At 34.7% G+C, this 20,967-nt stretch overlaps 1 protein-coding gene across 7 annotated transcripts in view; it reads right to left on the bottom strand.

The window, feature by feature from the left end:
• Window positions 1-20,967, bottom strand: part of ARID4B (AT-rich interaction domain 4B) — a 149,762-nt gene that overhangs the window by 52,657 nt on the left and 76,138 nt on the right. For all 7 annotated transcript variants that reach the window (XR_012029280.1, XM_072822988.1, XM_072822990.1 and 4 more), the window contains exons 7-11: window positions 20,598-20,689; window positions 13,212-13,350; window positions 5,646-5,725; window positions 3,577-3,653; window positions 2,413-2,567 (exon numbers count right to left, since the gene is read on the bottom strand). Coding sequence is in view for 6 of the 7 variants with exons in the window: in XM_072822988.1 (XP_072679089.1) it covers window positions 2,413-2,567; window positions 3,577-3,653; window positions 5,646-5,725; window positions 13,212-13,350; window positions 20,598-20,689 (543 nt within the window). In the remaining variant the exon portion in view is untranslated. The remainder of the gene's footprint in view (window positions 1-2,412; window positions 2,568-3,576; window positions 3,654-5,645; window positions 5,726-13,211; window positions 13,351-20,597; window positions 20,690-20,967) is intronic.

Below are 20,967 nucleotides of genomic sequence, written 5' to 3'. Positions count from 1 at the left end.
GTGAGATGGAGGAACTCATCAATTCAGTGACTATCATCCATTCAACAAACCACTTAATGAGCACCAGTAAGTGTAGGCACTATGCTAGGTGCTGAGTCAAATAAAAGAAAAATAAGCAATGGAGCCTGCCATTAGAGAACATGATTAGGAGTAACTGCAGAGAAAGTGATTAAAATTTACACCTAGGCCTTAACAGTTACTCTGGCTGAAACAAATGTATCCTTGATGGTAAAACTTAAGAGCATACTTTTCAACTGATAGTCTAAATAAATCTATCATTTTAATTTTTAAAATCATGTGTCTAATGCCATTCTTTTGACATTCTTTGCCCCTTTATTTTAAAATCTAGCAGAGCAAAGGAAAGCAAGTTAAAAACCAAAAGCAAAATTCATGTTGATAAACGTTTAGATCTGCTGGCTGAGCAGAGAAAAATAAATTACAATTATTAATTTGTTTACCAAAAAAATCTGCACTTAATTTAAACATGGTCAATTTAAACATGGTCCACAGAAGCTGGGTTAGATACAAGTGTACTCTTTTTTTAATTTTTTTTATTTATTTATGATAGTCACAGAGAGAGAGAGAGAGGCAGAGACACAGGCAGAGGGAGAAGCAGGCTCCATGCACTGGGAGCCCGACGTGGGACTCGATCCCGGGTCTCCAGGATCGCGCCCTGGGCCAAAGGCAGGCGCCAAACCGCTGCGCCACCCAGGGATCCCCTGGGTTAGATACAAATCTAAGGAAACCTACTTTCTAGATATTATATATTTGACTTTCATGAACTTCCAAATGTATTCGTATTCCTGTCACAAAAATATTTCAGTGAAATTTGTATTTAACTTAAGAAAATGTTTAAACTGGAAATCAGATTTGCTTTATAAAACACAAAGCTAAGCAACAAAAATTTTAGTAACTAATATTTATTGATCATCATTTATTTACATGTTACACATTAGGACAGACAATCTGTCAAATAACACAGGGTCCTTTACCCTTACAGAGCTGACAGGGTAGAAAACTGACAAGAATGTGTGTGTGTGTTGTGTGCATAAATTACAAAAACATGCACAAGGAACAGTATTAGGTTAGCCTAGCAAGTGGAGTGACTGAGTTTCTTCAGGTGAGGTAGGTGATGCTTCACAGGTTTCCCTTTTTCAGAGGTGACATGTTAGTAGGGTTTTGAAAATTGAACAGGAGTTTGCCAGGTTAAGTGGGGGAGAAAAGGAAGGGCACTGTAGGCAGAGGTACTGGTATGTGTACAGGTTGAGCAGAAACAAGGTATGTAATGTAATATTGCTACAGTATCAAGTTCAAAGTGGCAGGGTATACCAAGAGAAAGGATAAAAAGGTGGGGCCAGACTGTAAAGAAGGTTCTTTAAGTGAAGCTTGACTTTGAGGGTGATAAGCTATTGGGGAGGTTTTAAGCAAAGGATTGCTTGTTCATTTTTGAATTTTAAACAGCAGTGGGAAAGGCTGAAGCTAAGAAACTTCTACACTACACACTGTCATCATAGATCACTGTCATAAAACACAAATTCTAAAACAATCCTATTTCATCAATAGTTGCTTATTACAGTTAAAAGGCAGAATTCAATAACTTACCTAAAATATTACATATTGACATTAACTTATTTAGTTTCCTGAAATCATTCAATCCAATTCACTTGATGGTCAAATATACAGCCTTCATCATTTGCACCATTCATCAATAACTTTTAGGAAGTCATTCAACAAACCATAAAGAGTACAATGGTGCAATGTCACTAGTAGTATCATGGACACCTTTTGTTAGTACTTATCAATGCTAGACCTAAAGTACCAGATACAGTAAAATCTAAAATTTTATCTCCTTGAGCCACATGAATTCATAGATGTTTTATTTATGATCTGATTAGAACTACCCACCCATTTGTGTTATATATAATTAAAGATTCTCTGAATCTAAGATCTTTTATACTCCTTTTTTGCTGATCATTCTTTTAATACTACTAGATGGAAAATATATTTTATACTTCTATAGGTATTTCAATAAAATGTGCAGATGAAAACACTGTAGGGGGTGATGGGTGGTCCCATGATGACCGAAAGTATATGAAAGCAGTGTTTTGTTCTGTTAGGTGGGTATTTCCCTTATTATCTGGTAAACCAAAAGCACAGCAAGATTAAGAAACATTTTTGAGGTTGCTGAAATAACTATACTTAATATTTTTAATTTCACAAGACCATATTTCTATTTTAGGTAAGCAAGAAAACTACATGGTTATGATGAACAACACAAGCACATTTTTATTATGAAATATTTCTAACACTAAAAATACTGAAGTGATTGATGACTTTGGGCTAGATTCTAACTCACAGAGGAAGCCCAACTGTTAGCCTGAATTTTAAAAGATATCAACTATTTGTCCTTACCTCTTCTTCACTGCTATTATCCTCCTTTTCTTTTTCATCATCTTCCTCCTCCTCTTCTTCCTCTGCCTCGCTGCTAGAGCTATCTTCCTTCAGTTCAGTCTTCCAGTTAGCAGGAATAGTTCTACTTTTGTGAAATTCAAGGGCCTGATCAAAGGCTGAAGAGAGGACCATTAACTATGTGAACTGGAGAAATTAAGACAACTGATTTATCTAGTAACATTAAACAAGATAAAAAAATTTAAAACTGCTGTACTAATATCACTGAGATTTACCATGTGTTTGCTGTGTACCAGGTACTGTACACTGTAGCAACTCATTTAAAACCTAGCAGTCCTAAGCATCAGGTACCCAATTTATAGATGACAAACTGCTACAATAGGAAAGTGACTTAGGTTCAAACAAATACAAAAGAAAAGAGTAGTTTTCTTCTTTTAACCAGAAATTAAACCTGCCTAGCAAAACAACTTTAGGACAGGCAAATTTCTGATCTTTTATCCAACAAATCGCTATTAAACAGCATTATATACCAAGCACAGAGCCAATGTAATGAACTTACAATAGCTGAAAATATACTATAAATACGTTATCTTCATTCCTACTAAAAACTGAATTAAAATTATATTAATGATTAGCTTAAACTAAAATTAGCAAGACACAGGTATTTTCGTTTTACTATACATGGAAATAAACTCTAAGCAATAAATTCTTAGTGATTTTTAACCAGTCTATATAGCACACTATTAGAATTGATGAGCTTGGGCAATAAGAAAATAAAGTTGTCTACAATGCCAAAAACCAGGTAAGAAATCAATTATGGTATATTCCTCAGTAAAATATAACTACTGTTAATGCCAAATCAAAATTACTTCTGATTCCTGGTTCTACCATCCTCAGAACTAGTATTCTATTTAGTAGGCAAAAGCAAGGCTATAGTAATTGGTGATGATCTAGTTCTTTCCCTCTTAAGATTGCTGCCCCTGAAAAGAAACCTTAAAATAGCAAAAGACACACAGGTTTACAAAAGTGTAATTTCACAGAACCAAACAGAATGTCAAAGACAGAACTTTAAAAAACGTATTTTTTAAAGAGCAAAAGAAAGTTTGATCTTCATAAACACTTCAGCAGTTTTAAATTAACCATAAATTATTTCAAGATTATCCTTACCTTGTTTTAATATAGCATCAGGCTTTGGTGTAGTGTCACTAGTAATTTCATGGACATCCTTTCTGGGCACTGAAGTACTACATTATTTTTTTTTTATTTTAAAGGGGAAAAAAAGCCACAAAACACAACAGAGATTAATAGTCCAATTACACACCATAGAATGATTTGAAAATATGGAAACATTTACATTGAAGGTGACTACACAGTGTTGCAATTCCCAAATAAAATGCTAGGCAGGATGTTAAAATATGTAATCATCTAAGAATGACTCCACCTTGAGTGATGTTTTTTTACAAACAAGGTATTCTCAAATGTCAGAGTCCCTGGCTAAATGCAAAAAATGAAAATATCAATTCTGCAATCCAAAAGAATAATAAATGAAAATATTTGGATAGCAGGATCAATCCAATAAAAAAAAAAGTCAAATAGTAAGAATTTGCCATTGTTTTAAGATAATCACAAGAAACTACTAAATTTAAGATTAGAAGAAAATGTCCTTGTTTATAACATAAATGTTCTTTTAATAATTGTTTTTAAACTGGATTCTAGCCTTGCAAACAACTTCTAATATATAATTTAAGGTCTTTCATGGAACTCCCCAACCATATATATACACACACATATATACATATATATATATGTATATATGTATATATGTATATGTATACATACAACTGTCAAAACATGTTGATAGTGTATATACACTATTGTCAAAACATGTTAAGATAGTGTATGTGATATATATATACCTCACAACTGTCAAAACATGTTGACAGTGTATGTCATATATATATTATTGTATATAATATATGCAATATATATATATATAGTCCTATTTTACAATAATGAATCATTGTTCTGCATCATTCAGCTCTTCTGCATTTGGCTTATATCAATCAATCTACAAAAGCCTGAAAACAATTCTAAGTACATTTTTAAGACAATCTATGTTTTAACTTTTTATTTTAAAAATTTCTAATACACATAATAGGAGATAGACTAGGGCAATGAACCACCACATATCCATCACCCAACTACAATAATCATGAACTCATAGTCACCATTTCATTTATATCCCTACCTACTTTCTCCCACACCTCATGGATTATTTTGAAGCAAATCCTAGATATTATGATATAGTTCATTAAATGAACCACCACATATCCATCACCCAACTACAATAATCATGAACTCATAGTCACCATATCCCTACCTACTTTCTCTCACACCTCATGGATTATTTTGAAGCAAATCCTAGATATTATGATATACTTCATTATGAAGCTTTAAAACTCTTTCTAAAAATCATAACCAATATCATTACCAAACATTTAAAAATTAGTAATTTAATATCATTGATCAGTATTCAATTTCAGTGTTCAAATTTCTGATTACCTCAGTTTTATTAAAGTAGATTTCACAGATTGCTTTTAAAAATTACTTTTCAGAACCCAAAAACCCCAAAACCAATCTTAAAATGTAATGATCTTTTTAAAGTATACAGAGTAAAGTATAAAATATATGACTTTTCTAAATTGCACAATTCTTGAAAAAAAAAAACAACCACAGCAATTCATAACTCAGTTCCAAAAAAGTTCTATATGAAAAATCACTTAAATACTTAATATACATTTATAGTAACCCATTTTAACCCTCAGACTACTGGAGAAGTCGAATGTTATACAATAGGTATCAGTATAACCATGAGACAAAACTAAACATATCAGAGCCCAATTAAATATTCCAGAACAATAAACATAGAAAACAAGTATTAGATATGGTAGATACACCTAAATTCACCTCAACAAATCACCAGCTACTATGCAGGAAAATATTGAAAAGTTAGGATAATGATGGGAGTCTAGAAACTCTGGGAATTTAGAAAAAAAAATGAACAAGGAAAACACACTATAACCCCATTTAAATGATCATGTGAAAAATTATTATACTTTGAAACATTTTGTATAGTGAAAAATAAAAGCATAAGTCATTAGAAATAACTAATTTATCATTTACCATACTAACTTGGAAAAATAACATGTTTTTCATCCCTAGCAAATTATACTTACAATTTGCCATCTTTGAAAGATCGTACAAGAATATTGTCTTTTTTCACAGCAATTTCATCACTACAATCAGGACAAACCACCTTTAAAAAAAGTGTAAAACTATTATAACTAAAAAAAAGCATATTTACAGATAGTTACGTATATATCAACTACTTAAATCCTTCCAAAAAAGTTTCAGCTTAAAGAAGTAATTTTAGTTTGCAGGGTAAACAGGTAAACACATGTGGGAATACACACAAGTAATTTTAAATTTACATCCTCTATCTTTCCAGCTCTCTGAATTCCCCACACTGATTTTGGCACAGGCTTGTGTTGAAAACAGAAGCGGGGGGATCCCTGGGTGGCTCAGCAGTTTGGCGCCTGCCTTTGGCCCAGGGCGTGATCCTGGAGACCCGAGATCAAGTCCCACATCGGGCTCCCTGCATGGAGTCTGCTTCTCCCTCTGCCTGTGTCTCTGCCTCTGTGTGTCTTTCATGAATAAATAAAATCTTAATAAAAAAAAATGAAAACAGAAGCGGGGCCATGCCTAGGCTGATGCTGTGGACCAAGTTCTAGTCAGAAATAGAAAGCCTATATGAAATTGGGAGGCTGGGGTGGAAACAGAGGTAAAGCCCAAGCCTTAATAGAGGGTATGCAGTATGGCTAGGAGAATAGCAGGAACCAAAATGGGAGCCAGTATCAGAACCAACATCAGAGTAGCTCGATCTTAAAAAAGATGAGGTTCTACGTATTATTTATATTTAAATATATATGTAAGCACAAAATTTTCTTCATAATACTACCCACTCTAAAAAGTAAACACTGGGACACCTGGGTGGCTCAGCGGTTAAGATCTGACTTCAGCTCAGGATATGATCCTGGAGTCCCGGGATCAAGTCCTACATCAGGCTCCCTACATGGAGCCTGCTTCTCCCTCTGCCTGTGTCTCTGCCTCTCTGTGTCTCTCATGAAGAAATAAATAAAATCTTAAAAAAAAAAAAAAAAAGTAATCATTGTAGGGGTGCCTCGGTGGCTCAGTCAGTTAAGCATCGCCTTTGGCTCAGGTCATGATCCCAGGGTCCTGGGATTGAACCCCTTATCAGGCTCCATGCTCAGCAGCAAGTCTGTTTCTCCCTCTTCTTCTGTGATCTCTCTTGCTTTCACTCACTCTCAAATCTTTAAGAGAAAAAAAAAAATCTTAAAAAAAAAAAAGTATACATCTTAAAGAAGACACCTGTCTGGAGGCTATATATGATTGATCACTACCAAGAGAGGACTTATGTAACTGGAGTTGCCTCAGCTACTTTTTAAAGTGAAGTTAAGCAGGCCTTCCCAAAGGCTGATAAAGATGCCTATAAATTTTCAGTATTTTAATTCCAAGACAGCCCACTGTGTATACTAAGAACAAGTTAACAATATAGTTATATGCTTACATGAAAAATGAGCTAAGTAAGTATGTAACAGGTTTGCTTTAAGGATGTGCTCATTAGCTCTGAAAAGTGAATGACACAATGGGACCTACAGGCATGTGCTCTCGGGATCCCTGGGTGGCGCAGCGGTTTAGCGCCTGCCTTTGGCACAGGGCGCAATCCTGGAGACCCTGGATCGAATCCCACATCGGGCTCCCGGTGCATGGAGCCTGCTTCTCCCTCTGCCTGTGTCTCTGCCTCTCTCTCTCTCTGTGTGACTATCATAAATAAATAAAAGTTAAAAAAAAAAATAAAGATGCTGATAAATAGACTTAAAAAAAAAAAAAGGCATGTGCTCTCACCACAGGTCAGGAAGAGGCTAGAAATAGGTTAAAGTCTAATTCAGTCTTTTTTTTTTTTTAAATTCAGTCTTTAAGAAGTTAGTTAACATTTTCCATAACTGCAACTGCATTTCACTAGGCATTCTTTAAATGCTGACGGCCTTCTGAATGAATTCATTGATGAAAGTCTTTTATATGTTATTAACATCCAGGGAAACTTCCCTGTCATTTCAAAAAAGTCCTGAAGTCAGTTATTAGCATTTATTCATGTACTCATCTTGTCACTCTACAGATACTGGACTACCACATCAAGGTACTGTACTAAATAAATGCCAGAGAAAAAGAGATCAAGGCAGTGACTGCTCCTCCCCACATGCCCCACCCAATGTAGTCAGGAAGACAAGTGCTGAACAAGTAAACACACATGTATGTAACTGCAATTGTGTCAAGTCCTTATTTAGATAGTCAGGAATGCTTTCTTAAAAGACACAACATTTAAGCCCAGCTTTCAAGACTGAGTAGGAATTGGCTTGACAAAGGATGTATATGTGTGCATGTGTGTGTAGTATAAGGGATGCAGAGACAGCAAGCACTGGAACCAGTCCCTGGAGCAAAAGACAGTCAAGTGTGGCTGACTTTCTGCCTAGACTGATTAAGAGAGTTAAGAAGGGTTCAGATTTCCCAGTCTTTTAGGCCATGTTAGTTCTTTGGATAAAATCTAAAATCTTTAGGGTAAGGCTCTGAAGTAGGATAATGTTATAACAGATTTGTCTTTTAAAAATTACTTTGAAAAATTAAAAAACATAAAAATTGCTTTGGGAGCACCTGGCTGGCTCAGCCAGAAGAGCATACAATCCTTGATCTCAGACTTTTGAATTCAATCCCTACATAGGGTGTAGAGATTAAATAAATAAAACTTAAAAAAAAAAAAGAATAAAATAAAAACTACTCTGTTATACAAAGAAAATGGGCCAGAGAAGGGTGAGTTAAAAGTGACGAAACCACAACAATCATCCTGGTGAGAGAGGTGGTGACTCAGATGTAGAATGTTGACAATGGCATACTAAAGGAAAGAGAATATTAGAGATAATTAGGGAAATGAAGAGATGAGTGAGCAGAGGATGCTCAGGTTTCTGTCTTGCACAAATGGTGTCATTCACTGTGAGAGGAAACCCTGGAGGAGGACCAAGTTTGGGAAAGAGGGAGGAGAGAATACACTTAGTTTTAAACTTAGTAAGTTTTAAGATGGCTGAAGGACATCTAAATGGAGATACTAAATAGGTAAGACACCCAAGTTCAGAGCTCAGAATGGAAGTCTGAAATGTAAGATGTAAACTTACGAGTCAACAGCCTAAATATCAGGGGATCAATCTTGGGTCTAAACCTGTAAACAAAATCTACCTTTTTCTGTTTTCTCATGCGTTTTGCAGTCCTCCACTCTATCAGCTGAGCTATCAAAGAACTTATACTTTTTCATGGGTTTTGAAAACTACACATATGGTAGCTTTGGCCAATGCTGGTGGTGGTGGTGTGCAAGTGGCTTCACTTTCCATTCTGCCACAGGAACAATAATCCATATTTCATCCTGTTCACCCATGTATGTGATTTACTTGGCCCCTAAGACATTTCAATTGGTTAACTCTGTAACCAATGCTATAAAAGGGCATGAGATCACCCTAAAGAGAATACAGAGTTATATATTCTGAACCTTGCATGGTAACATTTAAATGTTGGTTAGAGGAGAAACAGTGAAAGAAAATGAAAAGGAAGAAGACTGCATGAGTCATGGAAGCTAAGATTTTCCTTCTGTTAAAATGGGGTAAATCCACTTATTTTTCAGTCTCAATTACAATTCAATGAGACTAGTTAGGTGAATGAGCTTCACACAGTGCCTGGCCTTGGCAGGTGCTCAATTCATGGGACCTACTTATAGGTCCAAGGAGTACACAACTGCTTTCTAACATAGTGATGCTACTAAACACTTGTAAAATTAACTCAATTTATAAAAATTAATCTTAAAAATTGAAACCCAAATACTATTTATGTGATTTTGTGAAGATTGTTTGATCTAGAACACAAGTTCACACTCTAGTTTACAAAAATTATTCATCACTGTCCAAAATATCTCAATTTTGGGGGAAGATTTACATACATAAATAACTGAGATTCTTTAAATAATACTGAGATGGTCCAATGCCAATTACTAACAATTCAACAACATAAATCCTTAAATATTTTTCTCATCATCAAGGAAACTATTTAGAAACTATGGGTGAACTGTTGTTCAACACAGAAGTTCTAGCTTCAGCAATCAGACAACAAAAAGAAATAAAAGGCACTCAAACTGGCAAAGAAGAAGTCAAACTCTCACTTTTCCCAGATGACATGATACTGTATATATAGAGAACCCAAATGACTCCACCCCAAAATTGCTAGAACTCATACAGCAATTCAGCAATGTGGCAGGATACAAAGTCAATGCCAGAAATCAGTTGCATTTCTATACACCAACAATGAGACTGAAGAAAGAGAAATTAAAGAATTGATCCAATTTACAATTGCACCAAAACCCTAAGATACCTAGTAATAAACCTAACCAAAGATGTAAAGGATCTGTACTCTATCAGTACACTTATGAAAAAAATTGAGGAAGACACAAAGAAAGGGAAAAACATTCCATGCTCATGGATTGGAAGAATAAATATATGAAAATGTCTATGCTACCCAGAGCAATTTACACATTCAATGCAATCCCTATCGAAAGACCATGGACTTTCTTCAGAGTTGGAACAAATAATCTCCTAAGATTTGTATGGAACCAGGAAAGATCCCAAATAGCCAGAGGGATATTGAATAAGAAAACCAAAGTTGTTGGCATCAAAATGCCTGACTTTAAGCTGTATTACAAAGCTGTGATCCTCAGAACAATATGGTACTGGCACAAAAACACACACATAGATCAATGGAACAGAACAGAGAACCCAGAAATGGACCCTCAACTTTATGGTCAATTAATCTCGAACAAAGCAAGAAAGAATATCCAAAAGAAAAAACACAGTCTCTTCAATAAATGGTGTTGGGAAAATTGGACAGCCACATGCAGAAGAATGAAACTAGACCATTCTCTTACACCAGACACAAAGATAAACTCAAAATGGATGGAACATCTAAATGTGAGACAGGAATCCAACAAAATCCTAAAGGAGAACACAGGCAACAACCTTTTTTTTCTTTTTTTTAAAGATTTTATCCATCTATTCATGAGAGACACAGAGAGAGAGAGAGAGAGAGGCTGACATAGGCAGAGGGAGAAGCAGGCTCCACGCAGGGAGCCCGATGTGGGACTTGATCCCAGGACTCCTGGATCATGCTCTGAGCTGTAGGCAGACTCTTAACCGCTGAGCCACCCAGGCGTCCCCAAGCAACAACCTTTTTGAACTTGGCCGCAGTAACTTCTTGCAAGATACATCCATGAAGGCAAGGGAAACAAAGGCAATAATGAACTATTGGGGCTTTATCAAGACAAAAAGCTTCTGCACAGCAAAGGAAACAGTCAACAAAACTAAAAGACAACCTACAGAGTGGGACAAGATATTTACAAATGACATGCCAGATAAAGGGCTAGTATCCAAGCTCTATAAAGTACTTCTCAAACTCAACACCCAAAAAACAAACAATCCAGTCAAGAAATGGACAGAATACATGAACAGACATTTCTCCAAAGACGACCTACACGTGGCCAACAAGTACATGAAAAAATGCTCCACATCACTTGTTATCAGGGAAATACAAATCAAAACCATAATGAAATACTACTTTATACCGGTGAGAATGGCTAAAATTAACAAGACAGGAAACAACAAATATTGAAGAGGATGTGGAGAAGGGGGAACTCTCTTGCACTATTGGTAGGATTGCAAGCTGGTGCAGCCACTCTGCAAAACAGTGTGAAGGTTCCTCAAGAAGTTAAAAATAGTGCTACCCTACAACCCATTGCACTACTGGGTCTTTACCCCAGAGATATAGATGTAGTGAAATGATGGGACACCTAGATCCCAGTGTTCATAGGAGCAATATCCACAATAGCCACACTATAGAAGGAGCTGAGGTGTCTGTCAACAGATGAATGGATAAAGAAGATGTGGTGTGTGTGTGTGTGTGTATGTGTGTGTATACACACACAATGGAGTATTACTCAGCCACCAAAAAGAATGAATACCTACCATTTACATCCACGTGGATGAAACTGGAAGGTATTACGTTAAATGAAATAAGTCAATCAATGAAAGACAATTATCATATAGTTTCACTCATATGTGGAATATAAAAAATAGTGAAAGGGACCGACCATAAGGGAAGGGGGGGAACTTGAGTGGGGAAAAATTATAGAGGAAGACAACCATGAGAGACTCCTAACTCTGAGAAACAAACAAAAGGTTGCAGAAAGGGAGGTGGGTAGGGGGACAGGGTAACTAGGTGATGAGCTTCTTTTTCTCTTTTAAAGATTTTATTCATTCATTCATGAGAGACACAGAGACACAGGCAGAGAGAGAAGCAGGCTCCCTGCAGAGAGCCCTATGAGGGACCTGATCCTAGGACCCCGGGATCACAACCTGAGCTGAAGACAGATGCTCAACCACTGAGCCACCCAGGCATCCCTGAGTGATGAGCATTAAGGAGGACATGTAATGTGATGAGCACTGGGTGTTATACTATATGTTGGCAAATTGAATTTAAATAAAATTAAATTAAAAAAAAAAGAAAAACAGTGAGAGAACCTTAATATTGAATATACTAACAGTAAAAAATTATTATTTTAGGAAAAGACACACAAAACTTGTTAAAAACATTTTTTTTAACATTTTCAAAAAGAAATTCTTACAGAGAATCTTAGTACTTTAGGAAAAAAGAAATGATCACATAAACTGACACTTAAGTTTTTTTGTTTTTTTTTTTTAAAGATTTTATTTATTTACTCATGAGAGACACACCGTGAGAGAGAGGCAGAGACACAGGCAGAGGGAGAAGCAGGTTCCATGCAGGGAGCCCGACATGGGACTGGATCCCGGGACCCCAGGATCATGCCCTGGACTGAAGGCAGGCGCCAAACCACTGAGCCACCCGCAGATCCCCGACCCTTAAGTTTTCTACTCACCATTAACCAAGTTACTTAACCTTTCCACTACTCAGTTTCTGGATCTCTAAGTGAGGATAAACAATACCTGCCTCAGAGTCCTTGCAAACAGCATTCAATAACTATTAGGATGAATAGATGGATATATGCAGAGGTACAAAGGTATCATAAAGTATTCATACTTATTAAAATAAATAATTGCCCTCTTTAGTTTTAACTGTAAGATGCAATATAAGTCTTAATTGTAAGAGCTAGCATTTACTGGGCAATTATTTTGTGCAAAATACTGAACTGATAAGCATTCTGGATGAAGAATACATATCATGTTCACTGAAAAGAATGATAAATAGACATCATTTACAGATAATAGTAGAAAAAGAAAGATTCTCTTCTTCTGCAGTCTTTTGCACAATGAATTTAGGAGTTTTAAAAGTTTGCATTATGAATCTCCACCCAAAATAGAGCAGTATAATGAACTCCCACAGACCTACCCTCTAAAATTACCATAATTTTGCCTTTTTTGGATGACTTTAAGAGTTCTTGGTACTCAAAGACAATCTTGAAAGAAATCTTTGCATAAACTAAATGATGCTAAAAACACTTCCCTACTTTGCACCTATGAAAAACACTAGTAAGATTATCAATTGTTTTCTTCATGAATTTAAATAGCTGAAAATTAAACTTTTATGCTGAAGTTACTCACCAATGCAGGAAACCACAGTGCTTTCTTTTTATCCAAACTAACGTAATCTACACACACAACTTTTCCTAGTAGTTCATCAATCTGTTTCCTATCATCCTCATCTTCATCACTGGAGGATGAAGAAGACTCCTCCTCAGGTCTAGGGAAAGAAAAAAATATTTCCATTTATGTTCACAAAGAATAAGCATACCAAGCTGATAAATACAGGTATTCTAGAAATCTTATCCCACTTTCTAAAACTCACAGAATGGCAAACTTCAATTTTTAAATTGTTTTCTAAATTTCTAAACAATAACAAAAAGGGTTATCATTAGAAGAAAGCACATCATTCTCCTTTTAAACATCTTTTAGATCTATTCAGTGCTACTTTAAAAGATCATGGGAGAAGAACAGAACAGAGTAACACCAGTCCCCAAATTCTCAAAAAGCTGAAGGCCTCAAACGAAACATCCCAGTACTATACTAAAATATATTTGATCCAACCCTCAAATCAAAGAAGTTCGGCAGATAGCATTTTATATTCCCAATACAAAGCTAATTTTTAGAAAGGGAAGAAAAATCTTTATTTATTGGGTGGTTAGGGTGGGGAGAGAAGAAAATCTGGTAAGAGATCACTGCTATCCTTAATACCAAACATACACAAATTAGGCATTGATAAAATGTACAGTACTGTTATTTTCAGAAATTCCTTCCAGTTTACATTGTATATTGGACTGATAAATTAGAAAGAAGTTCACTATCAGCAGAAAAAGGAAGTATTGAAAACCATCTACTTGTTCTTAGACAAAAGTAAAAAGTAAAACTAAAAAGAAAAAAAAAAACACAAAACAAAAATTCTACTCTGAATCTGGTTCCAAGAAAGCCTTACAATCAGTGTTAAAGAAAATAAAGATTCTAACAACCGAGTGTTCAAAATGCCCAGAGTAAGTGAAGACACTAAGAAATGAATAGACTGCAGTGTATGTTCTTTGTATAAAATAAAATGGAACAATGGTTAGTATTGATTACCTACAGGGTTAAAAACATTTTTGAGATAGTTGACAATGACCAAGTTCACTGACAAAAAATGTAAATTGACATTATTTTAAAAGCTTGGGCATGATTTAACTATTTCGTTGATTGGGACAAATCTACTATACTCTAAACTTGTCTTGATGCCTTTCCAAAGGGCTGACAACATAAATGTCACTTCTTTATATATTTCAACATAAATATAAAAAAAGAAAAAGCTACTATAGAACATCTTAGAGTGATACAGGAAATATCACTAATTTGACTTCCATGATCAAGCTACTTAAAAATTGTCCCCTGGTAAAGACAGAGCAAATTTTCCAAATTGGCTGCCGAGAATGAGTGTACTTCAAATGGCACTTAAAGCAGTTCAAAGTAGGGACTTAGGAAGTAAGTAATAGGAGGCAGGAAAAACCAGTACACCTTCGTGTCAGCACAACATAAAACCTTAGAAACAGGCACACAGCTTGGGAGAGTAATGACAGACCTCCCAAGTCAGAGTTCTAACTGATGAGAAGTGTTTCTCAAGGGCAATGACTTTTATCTCTTCACTTTCTAATGACTGTAGAACACAACCAAGCTTAAAACCATAATTACTGCTTTTTCAAAGCAGTCATAAAGGATTTATTTGGCCAAGATTTAATGGACACTTTTTATGTCATTATCATTAGCAAGACAGAAAGTCCCAAAACACAGATAATATATATCAAAAATCTTTAAAACACAGAGAAAACTGGACTTTATCTGCCTCACAAAGTCATCTACATCTTTATGAAAATTCTCATTTCTTTAAGATTTAACAAGTGTGAAGACTTCAGACATCAGAAAGCGACATAGTAAAAAAAAAAAAAAAAAAGTGAAGAACAGAAAACACCTATCCACCTCATATATTAAATGTCCAAGTTCCACTCTAATACCACTGCCCAATTATAAACTAGATTTCCTGCCCATTCTCTCCTCAACTGAAGATTTTGTTCCAATACCACTCGTTTCTCTCTCCCGTATCATTCTTTTCTGCGTCTACTACACTGAGTCCCATCAGCAAACTGCAACTTCCATTGATATGCTATTATTTATTTCACTTAAAAAAAAGAATTCCCTGACCTCACCTTCCCCACCAGCTACTGCCACCTTATTTCTCTACTCCCCTTTGCAGTCAAAGAGGCTGCAATGCTCTATTCCCTGACATCTGGAAACTCTTTTGATGACTTTTCTAAGTCTCTGTTCATATGTCACCTCAATTAAGTGACCCTGACCGTCTCATTCAAATTTACAACCTGCCCTCCACAATCTCTCCTCACTTTTATTCTTTTCATACAGCATTTACAAATCGATCATACTGTATAATGTATTTAGTTCTTCCTTGTTTTCTCTTTATTGCCCATCTCCTCTATGAGAATACAAGCCAGAAGGGCAGAGATTTTTATCAATGCCTGTTTTATTCACTGATATATCCCAAGTACCTCAACAGTGTTTGGCACAAGCATAGATATTCAATAAATATTTGTTGAGTAAATAAATGAACTGAATAGATTTCTTTCTATTATGGTATTTCTAATTTTATTTTTCCTGAAATCACAAAATGTATACAAGCAGTATAATGTACACAACCAGTATAAACCACACCATTATATATACCTAAGGTTCCTTTAGCTTTTCCTCCTGGAGGAGTTTTAGCCAAGGAAATAATTTACACAAGACACTCAATAAACTGATGAACTAAAATAAATGAGCATCAAAAATATTTTAAGGGAGCAAATACAGAACAAGCAGGAACCTGCTTGGTTTTAATCCTCTCTGATATCGTTGCTTCTTTGGTGGTAAGGTAGTATTTGTTTATAGAGCCAGAACAAAATAATGCACTCTTTGTGACATAACATCTGACGATGCCACTGACAACAAAGCTAATTACATGGAAATGTTTACCACCACAGACTAACAGCTAATTACTCAAAGCTGATTGCACATCACTATTAATTGTAAATTAATTGTGAAACAAGTAGAAGAACTTTAGACAAGACACGTGCCAAAGAACAGCAAATGATGAGATGCAAAAAAGAAAACTCAGCAGCTCAATTTTGAAATGTAATTCTGACTTCGATGATCCTTAGGATTTCAGACAAGTAACTCAGTTTCAAATTTTGTACACTAAATTAAAAACCTGTATTAGTATTAGGAAGACTAACAATGAACAGCTCCTTAGAAATTAAAAAATATAGAACATATGGACGTGTATATACTTACCAATAAAAGAGTTTTAATTTTTCATGTTTAACCAAGAAGGAAACTAGAGTCAAAATCTCGTATTAAAATAAAACAGCAAATAATTTTAAAAATCTTCTAGGATTAGATAGTGGTACTGGTTACACAATCTGTGAATACACTAAAAAACACTACACATTGTATACATTAAAGGGGTGAATTTTGGCATGATAATTACCTCAATGAAAATTTTTTTTAAAGATCTGCAGACCTATAACCACAAGGTACAAATCACTACTTTATTGTGTAAACTTTAGCACTGTTACCAGGTAAAATCTATGCCCATAAATAATCACTATCAAGAATCATTATAAGCTTTATTATGCTTTATTCTTCTGAAGGAGAAAAAAAGTAACAGCAAGCAGACTGATTTCCTACTGTAACAACTGCATATATACTTCTGCCAGGTTACTGGAAAACACTTTTGAGCGTTGAGGGTACACAAATGGTTCCTATAATTTCAGGTATTCTATTCTTTAGGCAGAATCAAACAAAACATCTGTATACAATGGCTAAATTCTAAGAGCAAAATTCAATCAACTTATAAACTGATCAAATAATCAATAACTTGCTTTTAAAAATTAAATAGAGAATGATAATCTTAAGAAAATACTTGAATACTTTAGAATTAACCAATTAGAGTATAAATAAAACTCAACTAAAGGAAGGTGTCAAAAATAATCAATTTTGGAATACCTGGAGGGAGATTAACAGTTATGTGGATTAACAACTGTTAAAAGGAAATAAAGGTAGGGATATATTCATGTAACAATCGAGTCTGGGGAATCATGGGAAGAGATAACCTTATTTATCTTTGTACAAAATTAAATTTTAAATGACAGAGAATCAAAATGAAGACTTTTTTAGTGGAGTAATGGAAGAGAAAATGAAAGTCAGATAAATGACTTTAAGGTCGGGGTCCAAGACTCTGTTGCAGAAAATCACTCATAAAGGAAGAAAGAACTCTGAGTAAGTGCAATTAAGGAGAAGGGAATTTCCAACTGTAGTACCTGCCTGTGGTGCCTATATATCATGGTGTTAAGTGCTAAGTGAGAACATTATAATGTCTCTTGGCAGTGAGAATGACCACCATAGTGAGGGGGAAGGAATAGCAAGCAAACAAGATTACAGATGAGCAGGGCTTCATTTTCTCCAATAGTTAATTCTCAACCTTAGGTCTGTCTTTTTACATTGCACTTAATGCAATACAATCGCAACAGCAAATCTTTCATTATACACAGAGATTCTCAACAGGAAAATCACTGAGTATGTTTGCTAGAGTCTTTAAAAACAAAGATCAACTTGCTCAGTGATAACTATATGCTTCTGTCTCATCTTCAAGAAAGGAAGACTTCAGCTAATAGATTTTTTTTTTAATACACCATAATTCTGGGTCATTTTTGTAGATCACTCCAGATAATACTCTATAAAATTATCTTACTTTAAATTTATGTTTACACCTCTATATGACAGTTGAAGAAAGACAATACATGCCTAAATATTAGATGGAATGCTTTTCAAAATTTAAAAAGAATTTTTGATAGATACAAAAACTGTTTTTCCTATAATATGTATATAATATGAATATGTTGTTTTAGAAAATTGAAATAACATAGCCAAAAAACAGTTCTACCTATAAGACAAACACTAAGTAAGGAGAATTTTTATATACTTACATATAAACACATTTTTATGAATGAAGTCATATCACATACTGGTGTTTCATGAAAACATTTGCATTCAATACGTGATGTTGATATCTAGTATTTATACAGTGCTTCCAACATAAACGTTTTAAGGATATGAATTCATTTAATCTTTGCAACAACTCTGAGAGAGGTAATACTATTATCTCAGTTTTATAGATGAAGAAAATTGAGGCATGAAGACTAAGTAATCTGCCCAAGGTTATACAGCAAGGAGGTGGCATGGACAGTTATTCACACCCAGGCCACGTGGCTCCACAGTTCACACTCTTAACAACCAAACCACACTCTCAAAAGCTAGAAGAGAAGTAGAAATCTTCACTGATGAAATAATTTTACATTAAATACACTCCACCTCACTATTCTGACATCACCGATCATAAGTAGAAGCTGACTACAGAACTATGGAAGACTCTAATGAGTAATGATAGGTAAAACTTTAATATACAATCGAAGTCATTAATTTTCAAAGAAACATCAAAGGATTTATCTTAGAAGTACTTTAGTGAATATTCTATGGCAATAAAATATCCCTCTGAAAAAACTGAGATTATTAGAGAACTGTAATAACAAATAATCACAAGACTCTTTCATAAGAATAATGTTATCATACATTTTTCATTTATTTTTCTTTTTGGATAGAACATTTCAAATTTCAAATGTCATATGCAGAAGAGTAAATAATAGTTATACCATGAATACCCTAAAAATAATCAAGTCATCAGCAAGCTAAATCACAAGTGAGAGAAATTATTCACTTAGTAATTAAGAAAAACATTTTCTAAAAATTTCAGAGAGTTAAGAAAAAAATAATAATGCATGGTCTGAATCACAAGTAGGAAAATACTAATACCAAATACTTTTTCAATGCAAGGATTAGTCTTTTAATTTCCTCCCTCAGAGGAGTCATTTTTCATTTACTGGAAAGTAATTGAAAATACTATTCTATCTAAATAAGAGTCAATCAATCAAATGGGAAAAGGCCCATGGACCATGGGTGAGTTCTTGAACATGGTCCTTTCCTTCCTGTGTTCCTTGGATTACTTACTGGCTTCTGAGCCCAATTCCCCAATTTTTAATACAGGTAAAAATAATAGCTATCTTCATGAGTTTGATACAGGCTCAAAGTAAGTAAAACGAGAGATAGTGCTTACCCAATCTCTATCTCCAAAACTCAGCAACAATTAGACTTAATACGTGATTCTAAATACTGAATTAAATCATTCACTTACACTAAAGGTTTCAATAATTCAACTCAATATCTATTTTTAACAGCTACTTTGACAATATATGGGCTTAGACACATTAAAATTTTTTCAATTGTATCCAGTAAAATATTCAAAATTGTTTTTAAAATAACCTCCAATGGAATAAATAAAAAGCCAATCCTTTCCAATTTTCTTCTCCTGCTATGGAGGCACTATGCTTGTAACTATTTCAGCTGCTTCTTTGATAGGTACTACTTTATCTCTAAATAATCCTCTTATACTGATTTATACAATAAGACATTATTCTGTTGACTTCCTATTGTTACTAGGACTTTATTTTATACTTAAGTCACCTGCTCCTCTACCTCCATCCTAAGTTTTCCCTTCTCATATAATTTTTGGGGTGAGTTACTTAATGCCTTTGCTATTTTTTCTCTATCCGTTATCATTGTATCTTTCATTTCCCGCCAATGTTCCATTATATTGGGTAATTGAGTCCACTTTTTATCAGAGACCTCCATTCCTCTTTTCTATTCTACTGACTACCAATATCAGTGTTACCATGGAGAAGTCTGACGCCATTCTGCTTTCCTGTCCTTTGCAATAAGTTATGTTTCTTTCCGAAACTGTTTGAAGATGGTTTCTTTATCCCTGTGACCCCTTTATCTTGTGATCTTTTGTAATTTAGAGCCTTTTGGGCCTAAGTACAGCCCACTAAAAGTAATTTGTCTTTGACATTAGATAGATGCAAAGAATTTAGAGGGCTCAAAGGAAAGAAAACAGGTTTGTTTTCAAGGGAAGAGTAGGAAGACACAAAACGGTTCACATAAAGATGGGAGGATTTCAGTTGGAAGACTAAATGACTGACACCATGAACAGAAAGGTGGCATTAGAGAAAAAAAAAAAAAAAGAGCATGAATAGGGTATCAGGAAAACAAAGGATGTATTTAGTGAATGTTGTTTGGTTCCATTCTGACTACAGCACCAAGATACATGTAGGGAAAACTGGCAGGTAGATATACAACTGTTAAGGTTGGCTGAGCATAAAGAATCTCAAGCATCTGTGCTAAGGAGTCTGAAATTAGTATGAGATCCAGTTAGCATTTTGCAAAGTACAATTTCAAATTAGTAACTCTTAAAAAAATACTGTAAGGAGAAATAAATTCAGGTTCAACTAACAGTTATGAAAATGGACTTACATATGATTAGATCTTCTTCCTCTATTTGTTTTCTTCCCTATGACAGGAGTGCCAAAATGTTCAGGGTTCGTGAGTGGGAGCTGGTCTAATGTCTGTGGGTAAGAACATAAACCCATCAAAGTTATGACGTTTCAAGTTCTTTTTCCTTTTTAAACCAAGTTAGTTTAAGAATATGCTCAGATTTGAAGATTAAAAACTGCCCCCATGGAAGACTAAAATACAACTTTCCTAAAGATAGACAGCTGTCATTTCAAAGATAAATGAACCCATTACTGAGGGAGGACAGGTGAAAAGAGATTAAGTTGTTCTTTCTTCATTATCTATTTGAAGGCTGACTTCTAAGAATGATTAAAATACAAAACAAAACATA

The sequence above is a fragment of the Canis lupus genome, chromosome 4 (assembly GCF_048164855.1).
Source record: "Canis lupus baileyi chromosome 4, mCanLup2.hap1, whole genome shotgun sequence".
Classification (NCBI taxonomy): Eukaryota; Metazoa; Chordata; class Mammalia; order Carnivora; family Canidae; genus Canis; species Canis lupus.
Note: the sequence above shows the minus strand (reverse complement) of the source record. Positions and strands in the feature narration are given on the sequence as shown.